Raw genomic sequence first — 17,495 nt, 5'->3', positions numbered from 1 at the left:
GGGGTTACGATGCCCGGAATCAGGAGTAGACCATCCCTTATATACCGATGAGATTAGTCCCTCCTAGGGTTACGATGCTTGGAACTAGGGGTAGACTATCCATTGTTCATTGATAGTGGTCCTCCCCAGGGTTACGATGGCTGGAATCAGGAGTAGACCTTACGTTCATGGTAGTTATGACAACCTCACTATCTAAGTATGAGTGGTAGTTCACAATGATGACCGGACCAAATTAATTAAATGATTTGTTTTAAGAATTAAAAGATGTACTATATTTTCATTGAGCATGTTTTCAGTTTTATTTTCAAATGCCATGCATAACTACTTATCTATGATAAAATGTATACTATGTTCAGATTCTATCATCCATGTTTCTTGCATCATAATATGACTGTATTTTTCTCACGAGCTAGTTGACCTCACCCCTCAATATTTTACAATTACAGAGCAGGATCATGTGGAGTGTCACTGTGCGGCGTGCATTAAGAAAGGCAGGGGAAAATACTTTATAATTCCTAAGTAGTGGATCTTTGGTATAATAACGCTTAGAGTTATTTCTTTTCTTTTTATGATTAGAGACATTTAGTGATTTTCAATGTCATAGTTGATAGTCAGTAACATTAATGTAATTTGAAGGATAGCATGGGATGTAATGCTTTATGATGATACAAGTTTTATGATGACTTAAGTACGAGGTTTTTTTAGACTATGGTCATGTGAATGAAGTTCTTCTTAGATTCAGTCATTGGCAGAATTACTTAGAATGAATAGCTTCCATTGTGCATTGAGGTGATATATGCTTAGTTTCCGCTGCAATTCAATGATATGTGAGTGATTAATTATCCGTTGTGAATGATGTAAGTGTAAGTGAGATGGAAGACCAGCCGTTACCACACGGCAGCCCACGAGGGCCAGCACCCATATCTCACACGGATTTGGGGGCGCTACAATATGGTATCAGAGCAATTTTTTGAAGATTTAAAATTATAAAGATTTGAGGATGGAGATCTAAAAGTGTAAAAAATAGTGATTGGAAATAGGGTATGTGACTTAGAGTCTATGGTATCAAAGTACGGTTCAATGATGGGATACGAGTATTGAGGATGGTTTACGATATGATATGGAACTTAGGAATCAGGAACAAATGTCTAAGGGCCTAGGTCATTTGACTTAGGATTATGTATAGAATAGAACAAAATGACATAGAACATAATATGACAAAATGGAATAGTCAACAGAATAATGCATGTACATTAGAGATTGAAGCACTTATATAAGGTTATTTACCTTGAACCCTCGAAATAAATGCATAAGCTATTGATACAATAGGGATTTTCCAAGATTAGTTGAACTGAATTGAACATAAAGAAGGAATGTCATAAGAAGTTGATATTACTAGTATATTATACAAGAACAGATGACTTAATGACAAAATAGTATAGAGCAACACAGAGATGATAAAGAAACATGAATTATTGAATATTTCTTCTTATAAATTTATTTTATTTTTTTAATTATGGACAGAGAGATGGTACCTCGGTTTAGAGGAGTACGCAGGACTATTCCTGTGGAAGATGTCCCTCGATAGGATACTATGCCGGCCCATCAGGTCGCCGACACGGTAGAGGGTGAGGAGGTTCCACCCCAATAGCAGACAGAGTTTATTGCACCCAATGGAAGTGCCCCACCTCCCCAGCACCATACAGAGGGTGTGGCATCGGGTGGGAGCACTCCACCCCAGATACCTAGAGAGGGAGACACATTACCACCTCCTCCACCTATAGCTGGATGGGCACAATATGATGTCATGAATGCGATTGGCACTCTTGTCGGTGCCATCCATGAATAGTCAGCACTAGTAGGGGCTGGTCGTCATGTTCCTCATACCCAAGGGACTGAGACCACCAAGGTTCTAGAGCAGTTTAATAGGCTTAGGCCTTCTGAGTTCACAGGGGTCGGAACAGATCCTCTTCGGCCGCCGACCTAGATCAATGAGATTGAGAGGATCCTCAAGCTCTTGGAGATTACTAACCCACAGAAGGAGGCTTGTGCCACTTTTATGCTGAGAGCTGGGGTGGCTTACTAGTGGAAATTTGCCCACCGTACACTGGAGACAGGACCACGATCGTTGACTTAGGCCAGTTTCACTGAGGCCTTCCTAGACTAGTATTTCCCCATCAGCCTTAGACAGAAGATGGAGGTCGAGTTCCTTTAGCTGACTCAGGGTTCCTGGTCCTTGTAGGAGTATATTGAGCGGTTTGAGGGACTATACATGTTTTCTCCCCATATAGTGGACACTGATGAACACAAAGCCCGACAGTTTGAGCTGGGGTTGTACCCTTACATCAGGGCCAGTGTTAGCATTTTATATTTGGGTACCTATGCAGAGGTGCTCGCCGTGCTAGGATGTTTGATGGTTGTGGTACCGGGCCACTTCATGAAAAGACTCAGGGGAAACGCCCTCACGTGCTTGATACACAACTCACCACCCCCTAGAAACAACAGCGGTCCCAGGACCAATGTCAGTCTTTTTCCAGTCCTTGCACCAAGTGTGGGAGGCTACACCGAGGTACATGTTTGGCTGGAACCAACACATGCTACAAATGTGGAGCATCAGGACACATTTCTAAAGACTGTCCAGGATAGGGTAGCCAGAGGGAGAACCAGTATCAGACACATCAGGATCGCCAGACCTACCAGGGGTGACAGACCCAACTGTATCAGACACATCAGGATTGCCAGACCTACTAGGGGAGACAGACTGAACAACCCAGTGAGAGTACACCTAGATCACAGAGCGTGCAAGGATCACACAGTGTGAGTGGTAGTTCACAATGATGCCTGGAATCAGGAGTAGACCTTATGTTCATGGTAGTTACGATGACCTCACTTTCTACGTATGAATGGTAGTTCACAATGATGACTAGACCAAATTAATAAATGATTTGTTTTAAGAATTAAAAGATGTACTATATTTTCATTGAGCATGTTTTCAATGTTATTTTCAAATGCCATGTATAAGTACTTATCTATGATCAAATGTATACTATGTTCAGATTCTATCATCCATGTTTCTTGCATCATAATATGACTGTATTCTTCTCACGGGCTAGTTGAGCTCATTCCTCAATATTTTACAGTTACAGAGTAGGATCATGTGGAGTATCACTGTGCAGAGTGTGTTAAGAAAGCCAGGGGAAAATACTTGATAATCCTTGAGTAGTGGATCTTTGGTATAATAACGCTTAGTGTAGACACTGATTTTTGTCACCCCCATTTGGCGATGATGACAATGGGACATGGACGATGGATGACGCACGTTCCCCTTTCTGGACCCAAAATACCTGACCCATAAGCCCAAAACCATTCTGAACCCAAAATGGCCCATTTCAGGCCCAAAAACAAGGAAAAAGTGATACTGCGCTCCCATGGCGCCGTGGACTTTCCCACGGCACCGTGGAGGCCCACCACGACACCTATGTACTTTTTCCACGGTGCCATGAAGGGGTATGACATCAGCCTACTGACGTCACCTAAGGCGCCGTGGAGGGCTTATCCGGCCAAGGGAGAGGGTCCCCCCTCCCTATAAATAGGAGGGTTCCTCTCCCTCATTTCTTATGGTTTTTTGGGCTAGGGACCCTCCATGCATGATTCTGACCTCTCTATCACCTTTTTTCCATCCCTTTCTCATACAAAGTAAGTGAGTGAGTAAAGGTTCATCGGCGTGAATAGATCCATTGATTATCCCTCCGAGCATAGAGCATTTCCGCTCCTAGGCGTTGTTATTCCGTCAGTAAACGGCTAACAGTCAAAACCCCTTTATTACAGATGTTATTCTATCTGTTTGTTCCCCACCAAATCACTTGAAAGAGCCGTTGCTCTACCTAGAAGGAATCGGTGTTAGTCCATTCGTCCATCTCCCCTGAGCCAAGGGAATACAACAGTACAGGTATAATTACTGCATTCTTATCGTTTCAATGTAGTCCTTTCGTATTTCATCATTTTAGTATATGTTTTTCATATACATAATGTAGTTTATTATGTTTTAATTCAATTTATAATGTCTGAATGTAGTTCATAATATCCCCCATCCCCGTAATAAGAGAGAGAGAACATTCGTCCTTATGTAGCATCTAGTACAGAGAGACCGATTTAGGCCGGGCGAGGTGGGTGCCTAACACCTTCCCACACTCATAACCTAACCCCTCACTCGAACCTCTGGTCAGACCATATAGAGTCACGTAGCCCGATTCCGTTCACAACGGATAGGGCTACACTTAATGGGTCCTAGGCCCTAACCCTAGGTGGCGACTTTACATTACTTTAGTGCGTTGTGCATGATCCTAATCCCCTGATATCACTCTTGAACATTGATAACATTACCCCGCATTATTATGCCTGCATCTCCACAAAGGCTGCGGAGGCCTTGCCAAAGACGCGAGGACCACGGCACTTACAGTGGCGACTTCACTGGGGACATGGAGTGGACAAACACCCACTCGAGGTCAAACTTTCTAAATAGATGCTACCAATAAATGATAAAATGTTCTCTCCAAACTTTTGTGTAAACATAAAAAAAAAAAAACATATTAAACAAAATACAAAAAATTTTTAAATACCATTATATGTTTGTCTGGCTAACCCTTGTGTGTACTAACCGCATCATGCATAGTGCTCGAAGTGAAATCAGATGGCGAGGGTACTCCCTGTCGTGCTTTTACCCTTGGGGAGGTGATGCATGTCATGCTAAGTACTCTGAGATCGGATGATAGCCGCTTCCGGTACCACTTTCTTGCACATACACACTGCATGGGAACCCCCTTTTACCCCCGTAGTTAGTCGTTGGACCCCATGAGTAGTCATGGGTAATTTGCGGTAAAGCTACAGCCCTTGATATTTACTGTACGAGTTTAGAATCACCAGCGAGGGTATTCACTAGTGTGCTGTGGAGTGCTTTCGTCACTCAAAAAAGGCACTAGCTCTATTACTCTGACTTTGTGTGACCTATTCTCCAGGTATATCAAAAGAGCCACGTGCCTCCAATTCGTGACCACGAGGGATAGGTATATTGGTTCTATCAAGGGTGACCTTGTTCTGTCCTATGAAAGCCTACCTATTACATGCATCATGTAGGAAAATAGACCATACATGATTAGGATACGACACAAACTAACCCTTGTTAGCTGTAAGGAGGACCGAGTTTAGGGTTGCTCGATGATTAACCTGGGTTCAATATGAGATGCCACCCAAAGTAAGGGATTCCATAGTCCCGCGATGGTCCCTCGAAGAAAAAAATGGAAGCCCCCTTCCATACGATGGAACCTTACATGTCCCTCGAAATAAGGGCGTCTCATGTTGATTCCAGGCATAATCATCAGTAACCCGACAACTAGGTTTTTTTCTTTTGATTGTTATTTCTGTTTGCAAAAATAAAAAATAAAAAGATAAAAAAAAAGGATGAAAATGTATATACTTGGGCAATGATGGCATTTGAAGCCCGCATTCAGAGAGGTCCAACTGAAGTTCTGATGACAACTTCGATTACTTGAGCCAAATAAAAAAAAAAAGAGAGTTAAAATAAATTTTTTTTTTTTGAAATAGATTTATTCCTTCTTAGGATCTGAACCAGATCTTCTTCTCTTTTTCGTAGAAGCACAATTCCGTCCTCGCCCATCTGGATCCGACGCGATGGAAGGCTAACTCAAGCCGGTCCATCATTCTCCCCAAGCTCCCCGTTCTCTTCTCATTCCTCTAGTTCATCGTCTAAGATATCACTTGTAAGCAACATGGATCCTAAGGAGGACCACTTGTCTGAAAGTCACGTCGAACATCGAGTGGATAGGTTGCAGGCAAACATGGCCGAAATGTGACAACTCATGGAACAATTAGTGCAGTCAGTTAACGAACTCTCTAAGGGCGGATCCATATCTGGGCCAATGGAACAGGAGGTCTGGAAAACCAACTCTGCAACCCCCAAGACTCCAATCACCATATTGGTGGAGGAAGGGGATGATAGTCGTCCTATGGACCCTCCCAAAACAGAAAGAGAGAAGAAGATGAGAGAAAAAATAGCCGAACTGGAAGTGGTTGTTAAAGGCAAAATCAAAGAAAAAGATGAAGAGGACCTGGTGTTCTTTCCCGAAGGAAAAATTCCTGAAGATTTCAAGTGGAAGCTGGACAAGTTCGATGGGTTAGGAGATCCTAGAGCTCATCTCAAGACTTTTGCCACCATTGCCAGATCGTGGGGACTTTCTGAAAACCAAATGGGACAGGCATTTTTGTATTCTTTGGCTGGATCTGCTTTGAGGTGGTTAACACAGCTCGATCAGACTCAAACCCAATCATGGACCTCTGTGGTTAAAGCATTCATGAAGCAGTATTCATACAATACCCAGATGGATATTACTCGAAGAGAATTGGAGACCTTGAGGCAAGAACCAAGTGAAGAGTTTTCAAACTACATCATGAGGTTTAGAGAAAAGGCTGTGAAGATGTGGAACCGCCCTACTGAAGAGGAATAGGTCGAGATATTGTTAGAAAACCTGTATAGGGAGTACCGTGAGAAGATATACTACCAACATATCAAGACATTTGATGCCCTTATGACAATTGGGAAGAAGATTGAAGACAAGATCTTCAAAGAAAGGCAGAACCAGAGTATGACCCGCGATGTCTCAGGAGGCTACTCGGCAAGGAAAAGCCCAAGAGCAAAAGGAGGAAATGTGGCAGGGACGAGCAACCAAGCGGCAGAAGTCTAGGTGGTAACCGCAGGATCCACCCCTCTTGTGATCCAAACTAAACTTGAATCGCCAGAAGGACTTTTGACTTCGAAGGAATGACACCCTCGTTGTTATTCACCAAGCTCAAGAAGCAGGGAATGATCAATTCAGTTCCCCCTAGGCCTATGGATTTGAGCAATCCACCTGCATGGTATAAGCCCAATCAGTACTGCCATTATCATGACCAACAAGGTCATCACACTGATAGAAGCATATTCCTTAAGCATGCAATCCAGGATTTGATCAACGAAGGCAAAATTGAACTTCATAAGAAGCAGCCGCCAAATGTCACCACAAATCCTCTGCCCAACCATGGAGTAAACATGCTTCAAGAAGATGTCAAGTATATAGATTGTACCACTTTGATTCATCTAGTCGGGAAGAGGAAGCTAATGAAGGCGCGTGTCTATATAGCAATGTTGACCAAGAGACTTAAAGAGGAAAAGAAATGACAGACTCAATAGGAGATGTCTCAGGAAGTGAATCGACCCGATTCCCCTTTCTATCATCCAAAGTCAGAAGGTATCGCTTGGGTGGAATACCCGATACCTGCAAGGAAAGTCTCGCAACCACTTGTGAAGGGGACATATTCTCTGGAGTCATCTACAGGGTCGGTAAACATGTTGCAAGGGGAAGCACCAGTCCGAGACCCTACTACATTGATCCAGCCCATCCCATGGTATTTAGGGAAGGATGAACAGTCACTTCAGGTAGTTCTCTCCTAGATAGCTTTTTTTTGTGACTCGAATCCTGATGTGGTGGCTGACTTTGATACTAAATGTTAGGTACTTGACCAATACGCCAAAATCTCCAGAGCTGATGAAACGCGTTAAATCAAGCAATTTAACCTATCCCATACTAGACTAGCCTAATCTAGCACCCATACACTAGATCGGACTCCATTAGACACATAGTAGATTGTTCATTGAGTTGATTTGCCAATTTCCTAGCAAAGCTGACCAAGTTTTAAAATTATACCTACAACATGGAATTGAATTGAGATCTGCATGCGAGAACTTCTGGTATACAACAACAACTCAACAACTCAAATGGCTATCATGGTGTAGTGATGTTACGACTCCTGAATTGTCAAGTAACAAAAATCATGCGCACAATAGAAACAGGTCAATGCGTCTGGCCAACTCCAAAATTTCAAAATTCAGAATCAAATAAATTTGGAATTGATTGGATTCGATAAGAATCAACAGAAATTGGTTGGCACCATTGCCTACTCTTAATTAGTTTTTGGGAAGCTGAATTCCTCTGGTGGGTAGATATCACATTCATTATATATTCTATCTCGTTCAGGGTTTCAAATCTTGGAATCACTGATTGATTACCGATTCGAATTAGTTGGAATCGGCCGGAAACTATAACAAAAATTGACAGAAATCGGTGTGAATCAAATGAATCAGTACGTTAGTGTCGATTCTAATACAAATCAACCAATTCAATTAATCGAATTCTGATTTTTGAAAGCATGATCCATTACATATGTGCATGTCTTGCTTTATTCACAACCTGATAAGAACCATTCTCTCTCTTGCTCTCTCCCTCAGAATGATTTTCAGAAAGTAATTATTCAGCATTCAACACAGAGAACACAAGAGATACGAAGAACCCAACTCATGGTTCAATTCAAATCTACAATGCTTAAGTCTTACAACATCAAAGGCAACTGTATTACTATCTGTTGCCCAAAGAATGATGCTCGAGGAAAGATCCTCAACACTGCAACTTTCCAGCTAGCCGGGACTAGAAGGAATTAGGGAGAATGAAGACTACTCCTTAATGTTTCTTGATTTCTCTATTGATCCAAGAATGAGATTACATGGGTGCATAGACCCTTATTTAGTTATACAAGTTTCTTCCCATCCCCCTTTTCCTGATCCTCCTTGGATTCGCCAGAGAGCTTTCCTTCCTGGTAAGGTGGTCCCCCTATGCTCGGATTAGGAAACCCTTCCAAGAGGAGGGATCCTCTCCTCAGATCTCGGAATCCTAGATCTCCTTGGACGTGAATTACGGTTATCAGCCTTTACCCACTTGGAAGTTCTCAATTGATCTTGCTGATGTGTCTAGACCAGTATATGACCGTTTCGTTTATGGTCTCACCTTTTCTGGCCGTGGGCCAGTTACTTGTAATCCAAGTTATTCCACGTGTCGAGAATGGGTTGGGTAGGAAAAATATGGTGTATCGATCACTATCTAAGGTTAAAAGGGGAACAGAGAAGGGTATGTTGGGGTTCCACGTGAGAGCAATAATCCCACATCGGAAGTGAATAAATTGACGTGGAGAGTTATAGGTACTTGGGCACCATCTCCTTAGTGACCAGCTTTTAAGGTTGAGTTCTACCCAAGTCTCCAATAGGGAAGGGGGTTGAGGAGACATGAATTCGAACAAAAAACATTTGAAAAGCCTTGAGTTATTCATTGGTTTTTTGAACTCGTTGTAGTCCCTAGAGACCAATCCCTATATTACGAACCACGGGGAGGAGTGCTGTTTTGGGTAGTTTTGTAATACCAAAATCAATTTGGGTAATTCACTTAATATAAAGGATGAGTTCGACCCAAGTCTCCAACCGGGAAGGGGGTTGAAGAGACATGAATTCGAACCAAAAACATTAGAAAAGCCTCAAGTTATTCATTGTTTTTTCAAACTCGTTGTAGTTCCTAGAGACCAAGCCCTATATTACGAACCATGGGGAGGAGTGCTGTTTAGGGTAGTTTTGTAATACCAAAATCAATTTGGGTAATTCACTTAATAGAAAGATTTTTTTTTTTTTTTTGTAGAAAGTTAATGGAAAGGAGTTCTTTATGGGGGAGCATGGCCTCTACGCGTGCAATGGGGCCAATGGGAGTGCACACAGAAGTATCAATAGGGCGGGTAGGACACAATAAAGTCAGGTTGGGCCGGGTTTTTTAAAACCCCAGCCTACCCTGAGTCCCTTTAGTTGGGCCCAGGCCTCGCCTAAACCTAACTCAGGGCCTAGAAAATCAATCCTATCCTGCCCACAAGGTCCGGCGGCTGGCTTGACCCTGATTGGCTCAGATCATGGGGAGGGCCGGGGAAGGGAGATGCATGGGCTAAGTTGGGTCGGGGAGAAAACTATGAATTTTATATAGAATAATATTATAATAAAATATATATTATATCATTTACTATCTTTAAAAATAATATATTATATAACAAAATGTGTGTGATGTTTAAAGTTTATAACATATATTAGGACAAAAGATCTCTATTTGGTCGCATGGTCTTGGGTATCTACCCAGGGGGCAGAGGCATCATGTCATGTGTGTGATGTCTCTACACACTCAAATGAATTTGCAAACGACATGCATGGGTGGAAATATATTGCCTTTGGAGTACATGGAGCTTGAGTTATGTTTGCTTCCACTATTTCTGAATTTTGTTATGAACAAATTGGTATAATTGAGAAGTTTACTTTCTAATGTTAGGGGGAGAGAGAGATGGAGAGAACATAGCTGATAGTCAAATTTCTTCACGGCTCAGCTAAACTATAACAGACAGTCCACCCCAATCAATAAGTTGACTAGTTGAGCCCGCCTGGTGGACCTGGCTCCTGTGCATCTGGGCAGCCCAGCTACATGCGTAGTGTCAGCCTCAAGAAGGTGCGCTTTGACCACTTTACCCCTGCCCAAGCTCCTTGCCCGAGCAAGGGTAAGGCGGTCAAAGCACGCCACCTTGAGCCTGGCGTTGCACTTGCAGCTGGGCTGCCCGGATGCACAGGATCTTTTTCGGTTAAAGCATGATACGGACTGATCAAATTATTAAACGTGTCAGGCTTAGTCCTAACCCGTTGGATGCCTGACCAGACCAATTGATTCCAGGCACGATTACAGCCCAACCTAGCTCGACCTTTTAACTTGTAAACTTCTCTCCCCTTCCTTCACTCCTGTGTCAATTTTTTCTGTGTTTCTATGGTTGACGTCTCTTGAATGAGATCTGCAACCATTAAAAGACAATATTTGTCACAAAGTTGACATTGTGGGTATCATAGAAACACAGGATAAAGGTGAACATGCAAGCATATGCATTTCAAGGGAATTAAGGAGCCCCAGGCAGCTTCATTAGAGCCTATCATACTTACCACCAATTGCTGCACATCCATGTCGACATCGTCAATGTTCAGGAGCAACTATGACACTCAGAATTCCCGTACCTCACCTATGCTTGTGTCTCTGTAACCCATGTCAACGCTTCAGTCTCTAGTTCTCTACTGGAAATTCTGTAGCTAGGTTACCCCATGATAGCCCTGCCCGATTCTGATTTTAACATTGACTTTATGATGGTTTTACTTTTAGGTTTTACTACTTTAGTCATTAGGTTTCACTTTTCCGTTTAACTCTCCCAAGTCCCACTGAATGCTGGAGTGAATCCTAAAGACTTCTCCACTTCGTCGGAATCTACACCCATTGTCCTTCTCCAGCGAGATTGCCACTTTGCAAAAATCGTTGGAAACTGACGTCCCAACTTAGCGTCCCAAACCCTAAATCCCACGTTGTCACTTTCCTCCAACACAGCCGTCAGCACCACCGATGGTGCCGCCCTCGAGATCATCAGAATTTGATATTCGCCATCACCATAAAGTAGGGGTGTCAATAAAGCCTGGCTGGCCCGAACCCGCCCGAACCCACCCTGAGCCTGGCCCGGATCCGACCCTGATTTTTCAACCCTGAGGGCGGGTTTGGGTTTAGTTATAGTCTGGCCCTGGCAGGGTCGGGTTGGGTCAGGGTTTAGATCCCGGGCTTAGTCCAGTCCGGCCCAACCCGACCCTGTATTAATTATAAGTATATAATATTGCATATATATATATATATTTTTTTTTGGTCTAATATTTATTTATATATATAGCCTAATAAAAAAAATTAAAAAGCAAAAGACAAAAAAAGCCCTAATGGCACATGGGATTACAGACAGAATCAGGGCCAGGGTTAGGGTCAAGACAGGGTCAATCAGGGCCAACCCGACCCTGCCCGACCCTATCAGGGTCAATCAGGGCCGGAGTCAGGAAAAACCCTGGCAGGGTCGGGACTGGGTTGAGGGTTTCTTGGCCTTGGCAGGGTCGGGTCGGGTCAGGGTTTAGGTTAAGGCCTCTAGGGTTGGGTTAGGGTTTAGGGAAGGCCTGGCCCAACCCGACCCATTCACACCCCAACCATAAAGGCTCCGTTTGGTTGCAAGGGGAATTAAAGGGAAGGGAAGTGAAATTTTCATACTTAAAAAAGGAACTTTTTTAATCATTACCCCAAGTGACACCATGTGACAATATATCTAACTCCAAATCATTCCATATTTGGTTATTAAATTTCACTTTACTGTGCATCCATTTCCCTTTGGTTTAAATTGTAAAATAAATATTACATATAAAATGTATCTTTACTAGATATGGTAAGAAATTTAAGTAGTTTATACAATCACATGGGGTAATGATTACAAAAATTTCTTTTTTAGGTTTGAAAAATTTCCCTTCCCTTCCCTTTAATTCCCCTTACAACCAAACGGAGGCAAAATGAGCTTATAGTATCATCCTTATTCAAATCCCACATTGACACAACACTCTCAGTTGACGAACCCTCAAACCTTAACCCTAGCCGTATGCCATCCCAAAGTGTTAGTCCACTGGAGTGTGTGGAATGTTGTTGGTCATAGTGGTGTTGTGGCAGTAGTTATTGGTGGTTTGGTAGAGTTGGAATGGTCAAACGGGCTTCTGCACAATGTCAAGGGCATTTTGGTCATTTGATAGCATTACAGCAGCATCCAAGCTTGGAGAATGACTTTTTGAAGTATATTAGGTCCTTATACATTGTTTGGTAAAGGATCGAAGCAGCAGGTGAAGGCCTTGTACATCAAAAGTTGGGATTTCATAGGATCGTGCAGTGGGGTCCACTTTGAATCTATTTTCGGAAGTCTTAATAGCCGAACTGGGCAAAATAATCTTCTCAAGAAATGTAGCTCGTTGAATCGTGCTTACAACACAATTTGTCTCACCTATCTTCGATATCAGATGAGGAAGTTATTGAGATTTTTGTGAAGTAGCGCGAAAATGGAGCGAATTGAGAAAGGGTTGAATGGCTTTAAACGGATTTTGGGAGTATCCTGTTGTTTATTTATGCAACAGGTCTGTAATCACGTTTTTATGGTTACAGAGGTCATTCTCAAATTTGTTTGGGTCGATTTGGGTATAAAATAAGTGTTCTATGAGAAAGATTCCATTTCGTGAATTCTGGTAGGCCAGAAGGATGGTGTTTAGTGTGTTATGGTGTGCACCATATCAGTAACCAACGGCTGAGATTAAAAGATTCCAAGTAAACAAATTCTGTGAAGCCACACCTTCCCATGATGTATTTTTTAAATATCCTATATCTACATGAAGCTTGATCATAGGGTTAATAAATTTATTTTTTCCATTGCATTTCTCAATATACTATTTTTTATTTTAAAATATGATTTTTTTGGATGAATAAATATAATATATTCAACGAAAGCACAACAAAAACAAAAGCACCTAAGAGGGGGAGAAGGGGGGAGAAGGGAGGATAGAAAAGAGAAAAGGACGGGAAGGAGAGAGAATCAAAGCGCTGCCCAATTGGGCCAGCCACTAAGGGTGGGGAATTACACTAAAAAAGGGTGTATGGAATGCCCTAGCTACCAACAATATACCAGTTTCTACCATTATCCGGAACAACGGGAATGGCTTGCCCAACCTTACTCCTAATTCCAAACACAATGGAGTCCCAAATATTTTGGTACGTCCTTGACTTATCTGTCCATCTTCTAAATATGATATTGACAGATAATTTTTTCTTCCTTAATGAAAAAATTTTCAAGTTTGCCTTTTCGGATAATTTTTTTTTCTCCCTTTTTAGTAACCTTATTTGAGTTATAATAGCCAATAAACTCTCTTTTATTTCCAAATATAGCGCCCACTCATGAAACAGATAATAAAAAGATATTTTTGTATTTTCTTAATGAAAATTTCCATGTTTATTTTTTGGGCTGATTTATTTCTCCCTTTTTTCAGTAACCTTCTTTGAGGTTTACCAAATAAACACAAAAAAAACCTTCTTTGAGTTAATTATGACAATTATATAGTGACGAAAATTTCAATTCTTTGTGGTATAGCTTGTTGAAATATTGAAAATTTCAAATACCTAAACAGAACATCGGATGACCCGCTCATGAGAGAGAGGGAGATATCTTCCACCATGGGTCATTTTGGTAAGCTGCCACATGGCAGACAATATGTGTGCAAGGACATACAAGGGGATATTTAATTGAACTTGAATATAACAATTTGACACATGCCTAATTCAGATTTCAGACCATGCCCTCTCTATCCAAGTTTCTTATAATATGCAATTTGGATCCTCTCCTGCTGCATGCCCGTGCGGCCGACATGCAGCCTCACACAGGCAGGGCATGGATCCCATCCGGGCAAGGTGCTCAGGCGCTGGGTAGGGCGATCATTTCGCCTCAGCTGCCTGTGTCAAACTGCATGCCGGCCATCGCATGAGCAAGCAGCAGCAGAGGATCTGAACCGTATAACGTGGGTGGACCATTTTGAGAGTCTAGCCACATTAATGACTTCCTCCAATATTTAAAAATCCACCATTAATTTCACAGCAATTACAAAAAAACTGAAGGGACCTCCATTTACCATTAGAAGAATTGATATTTAAATTGGTACAACCCTAATTAATTTTCTACTAATGTTGCCGACTTCCACTCTTCCTTATATTTCAAGCTATGAGCCGTAGATGCAAACAAGATTCTTCAAAAAATCAATACATCGGAAAATCACACCATGGGATTAACCGTTATTCATTACCCAAAAAAAAAGGATAACCCTTATTAATTTTCTATAACTAGTTACCAAAAAAAAAGAAAAAATGCTATAAATTCATATATGAATATTCCAATCCAAAGATTTGTCAAAATACAGATTGGAATCACCTCAGTAGCTTGATTTGCTCTAATAGAATTAAGAACTTACCATTAATAGGGGTAATTCATTGAGAATTAATGAATCTAAAAGAATTTGGACAATTACCCGTGCAGAAATGGAAAACCCTCCAAGGTTTTGGCATTCTTTGAATCTAGTCAAAATGATGAACGAAATCCCTTCCTAGTCTCTATCGCTATATACAGCTTGTTAGAACTCTTTCAATTCTCACATCTCCCTCTACACTAGTCTACAAAATCATGGCTACTTATTTTAGTTCCTGTTCACCCGTTCCTGCCCTAATTATAGTCTTCTCTGATTATCTCTCCACATTGTGCCTAATTGAAGCTGGTAAAAAAGGTGGGTTCACTGTCGATATTATCCACCGTGATTCATTGCTTTCTCCAACCTACAACCCATCGGTGACTCGTTTCGAGCGTCTGCAGAATGCGTTCCATCGATCGGTGTCTCGCGCCAATAATTTCAAGAAATGCGCAATCTCTCCACAGCAAATTTCAACCCAAATTGTCCCTAATGGTGGTTCATATCTTATGAAAATTTCATTTGGTACTCCATCAGTGGATACCCTTGCAATTGCAGATACAGGTAGTGATCTTATTTGGATCCAATGCAAGCCTTGTGAACAATGTTACAAGCAAAATGCTCCTTTATTTGATCCAACCAAATCATCAACCTATCGAAACTTATTATGCAGTTCTAAAGAATGTGATTTGTTAGGTACTGGTTTTAATGGTTGTTCTTCTAAAGCTAATGCTTGTGAGTATGCTTATCAATATGGGGACAGTTCCTTGACTAATGGCCTTCTTGGTACTGAGACAATCACATTGGGTTCTACTAGTAGTGGTAGATCAGTCCCTTTACCAAGAAAAATCTTTGGTTGTGGACACAACAATGATGGAACTTTTAGTGAAAGAGAAAGTGGTCTAGTTGGGTTAGGAGGGGGTCCTCTATCATTGATTTCGCAACTGAAAACATCTATTGGTGGCAAGTTCTCTTACTGCTTGGTTCCTCTAGATAAGGTAAATGTGACAAGCAAATTGAATTTTGGTAGTGAAGCTGTTGTTTCGGGTGCCGATGTCATTTCGACTCCTTTAGTGACAAAAAATCCGGGTACATTCTATTATGTGACCCTTGAAGGAATTAGTGTTGGAAACAAGAGATTGACATATAAGAGTTCATCTAAGGTTGGTGTTGATGAGGGAAATATTATACTTGATTCAGGTACAACATTGACATTTCTCCCATCTGATTTCTACCAAAATCTTGAATCAGAAGTGAAGAATTTGATTAATGGCGAAAGTGTTCCAGACCCTCAAGGGTTATTTAGTTTATGCTATACAGCTGATACAGATGTTAATGTTCCAATCACTGCCCATTTTACTGGTGCTGATGTGAAGTTGAAACCGCTGAATACTTTTGTTGGTATATCTGAAGAAGTTGTCTGCTTTGCCTTTATCCCTCAAAATGGTTTGAGTATATTTGGGAACATAGCTCAAATGGATTTCTTGATTGGTCATGATCTTGAAAAGAGAAAGGTGTATTTCAAGCCAGTTGATTGCACAAAGCATTAGTCGTTTCATGTGTTGAAAATTTCATGGATATGTGTATTTTCAACTCTTTGTTTATAATAATAATATTTTCAATATTTTCTGCTTTTGCATTATATCTACTCATAGTCTCTTTTAGTAACAAAGTGTTGTTATTTTATTTAATTACTTAGTGTTTTTTCTTTAAAAAAAATAAAAAAATAAAATCTCTTAGAGAGAGAGAGAGAGAGAGAGAGAGAGAGAGAGAGAGAGAGAGATGAATAAATACATTTTTGTAGTATACCGTATGCTAGCAGTTTATGTGTCTATCTCTCTTTTCTTCCCTTTGAGGGTTAAGGGAGCCATTTCAAGGGTGGCAGAGAGAAACAGACACATAGGGTGCTAGGGTATGGTATATTGTTCAACACAGATCCTCTACGGCCCAGCTGCCCGTAGTGGCCTGTGCGGTGTAGATTGGGCCGTGCGTGCAATGACCACCTTACCCTCGCTCGAGCAAGGCATTTGGGCAGAGGTAAGGCGATCCTTGCGCAGGTGGCTCAGTTTGCGCAGCTTAGACCGCTAAGAGCAACGCGCCATGGAGGATCTAGATATTGTTAGCATATCCATCCCTCTCTCATAAAGTAATTTTAGAGGGAAAGCCAAGGCCATATATTTTATGCTGATTGGAAAGAAATTGTAGAAGATTTAAAGGACAAATAATTACACCACATATTATTATTATAACAATTCAGACCATGGATAAGGTTTGAAATTACAAACTGCCATTATTCAATATATTAACATGTGCATCACTCAAATTGTAAACCAGTGATGCACAATCAAGAGGAATTAATCATGTTCTGAACGAAATATTCCACCACTTGGGGGAGAGAGATTAAAAGCACAACAAAATTCACATATACTACTCCCAAAGTTTACAATTTAAATTATCTCTCTCACCCTCTCCGCTAAGGGTTCACACAATGGTAGGAATCTGGATCCTCTAATTCTGCCTGTCCGATACTATCGTGCGTCCTACACACAGCAAGGCGGTAAAGACCGCCTTACCCCTGCTCGGGTAATGGTAAGGCGGTCTTTTCATGTCAAGTGTAATGTTATTCCTTGATTATGATTCCTCAATAGAGGAATGTATATATACAAGTTACAAGAGATTGACATATACAAGGAAACAAATGATGGAGATT

At 41.3% G+C, this 17,495-nt stretch overlaps 1 protein-coding gene across 1 annotated transcript; it reads left to right on the top strand.

Annotated features, from left to right (window-relative positions):
• Positions 1-15,003: 15,003 nt before the first annotated feature.
• On the top strand, positions 15,004-16,335 carry LOC122643338 (aspartic proteinase CDR1-like). Its single transcript, XM_043836972.1, has one exon. It carries the CDS (start codon positions 15,004-15,006, stop codon positions 16,333-16,335), a length of 1,332 nt encoding a protein of 443 aa, XP_043692907.1.
• Positions 16,336-17,495: the final 1,160 nt, after the last annotated feature.

The sequence above is a fragment of the Telopea speciosissima genome, chromosome 10, assembly GCF_018873765.1.
Source record: "Telopea speciosissima isolate NSW1024214 ecotype Mountain lineage chromosome 10, Tspe_v1, whole genome shotgun sequence".
Classification (NCBI taxonomy): domain Eukaryota; kingdom Viridiplantae; phylum Streptophyta; class Magnoliopsida; order Proteales; family Proteaceae; genus Telopea; species Telopea speciosissima.
This window is presented reverse-complemented; position numbering and strand designations above follow the sequence as displayed.

Excerpts from the sequence above, each read along its gene's own strand:
- LOC122643338 (XM_043836972.1), top strand. The coding sequence starts at position 15,004 with ATGGCTACTTATTTTAGTTCCTGTTCACCCGTTCCTGCCCTAATTATA.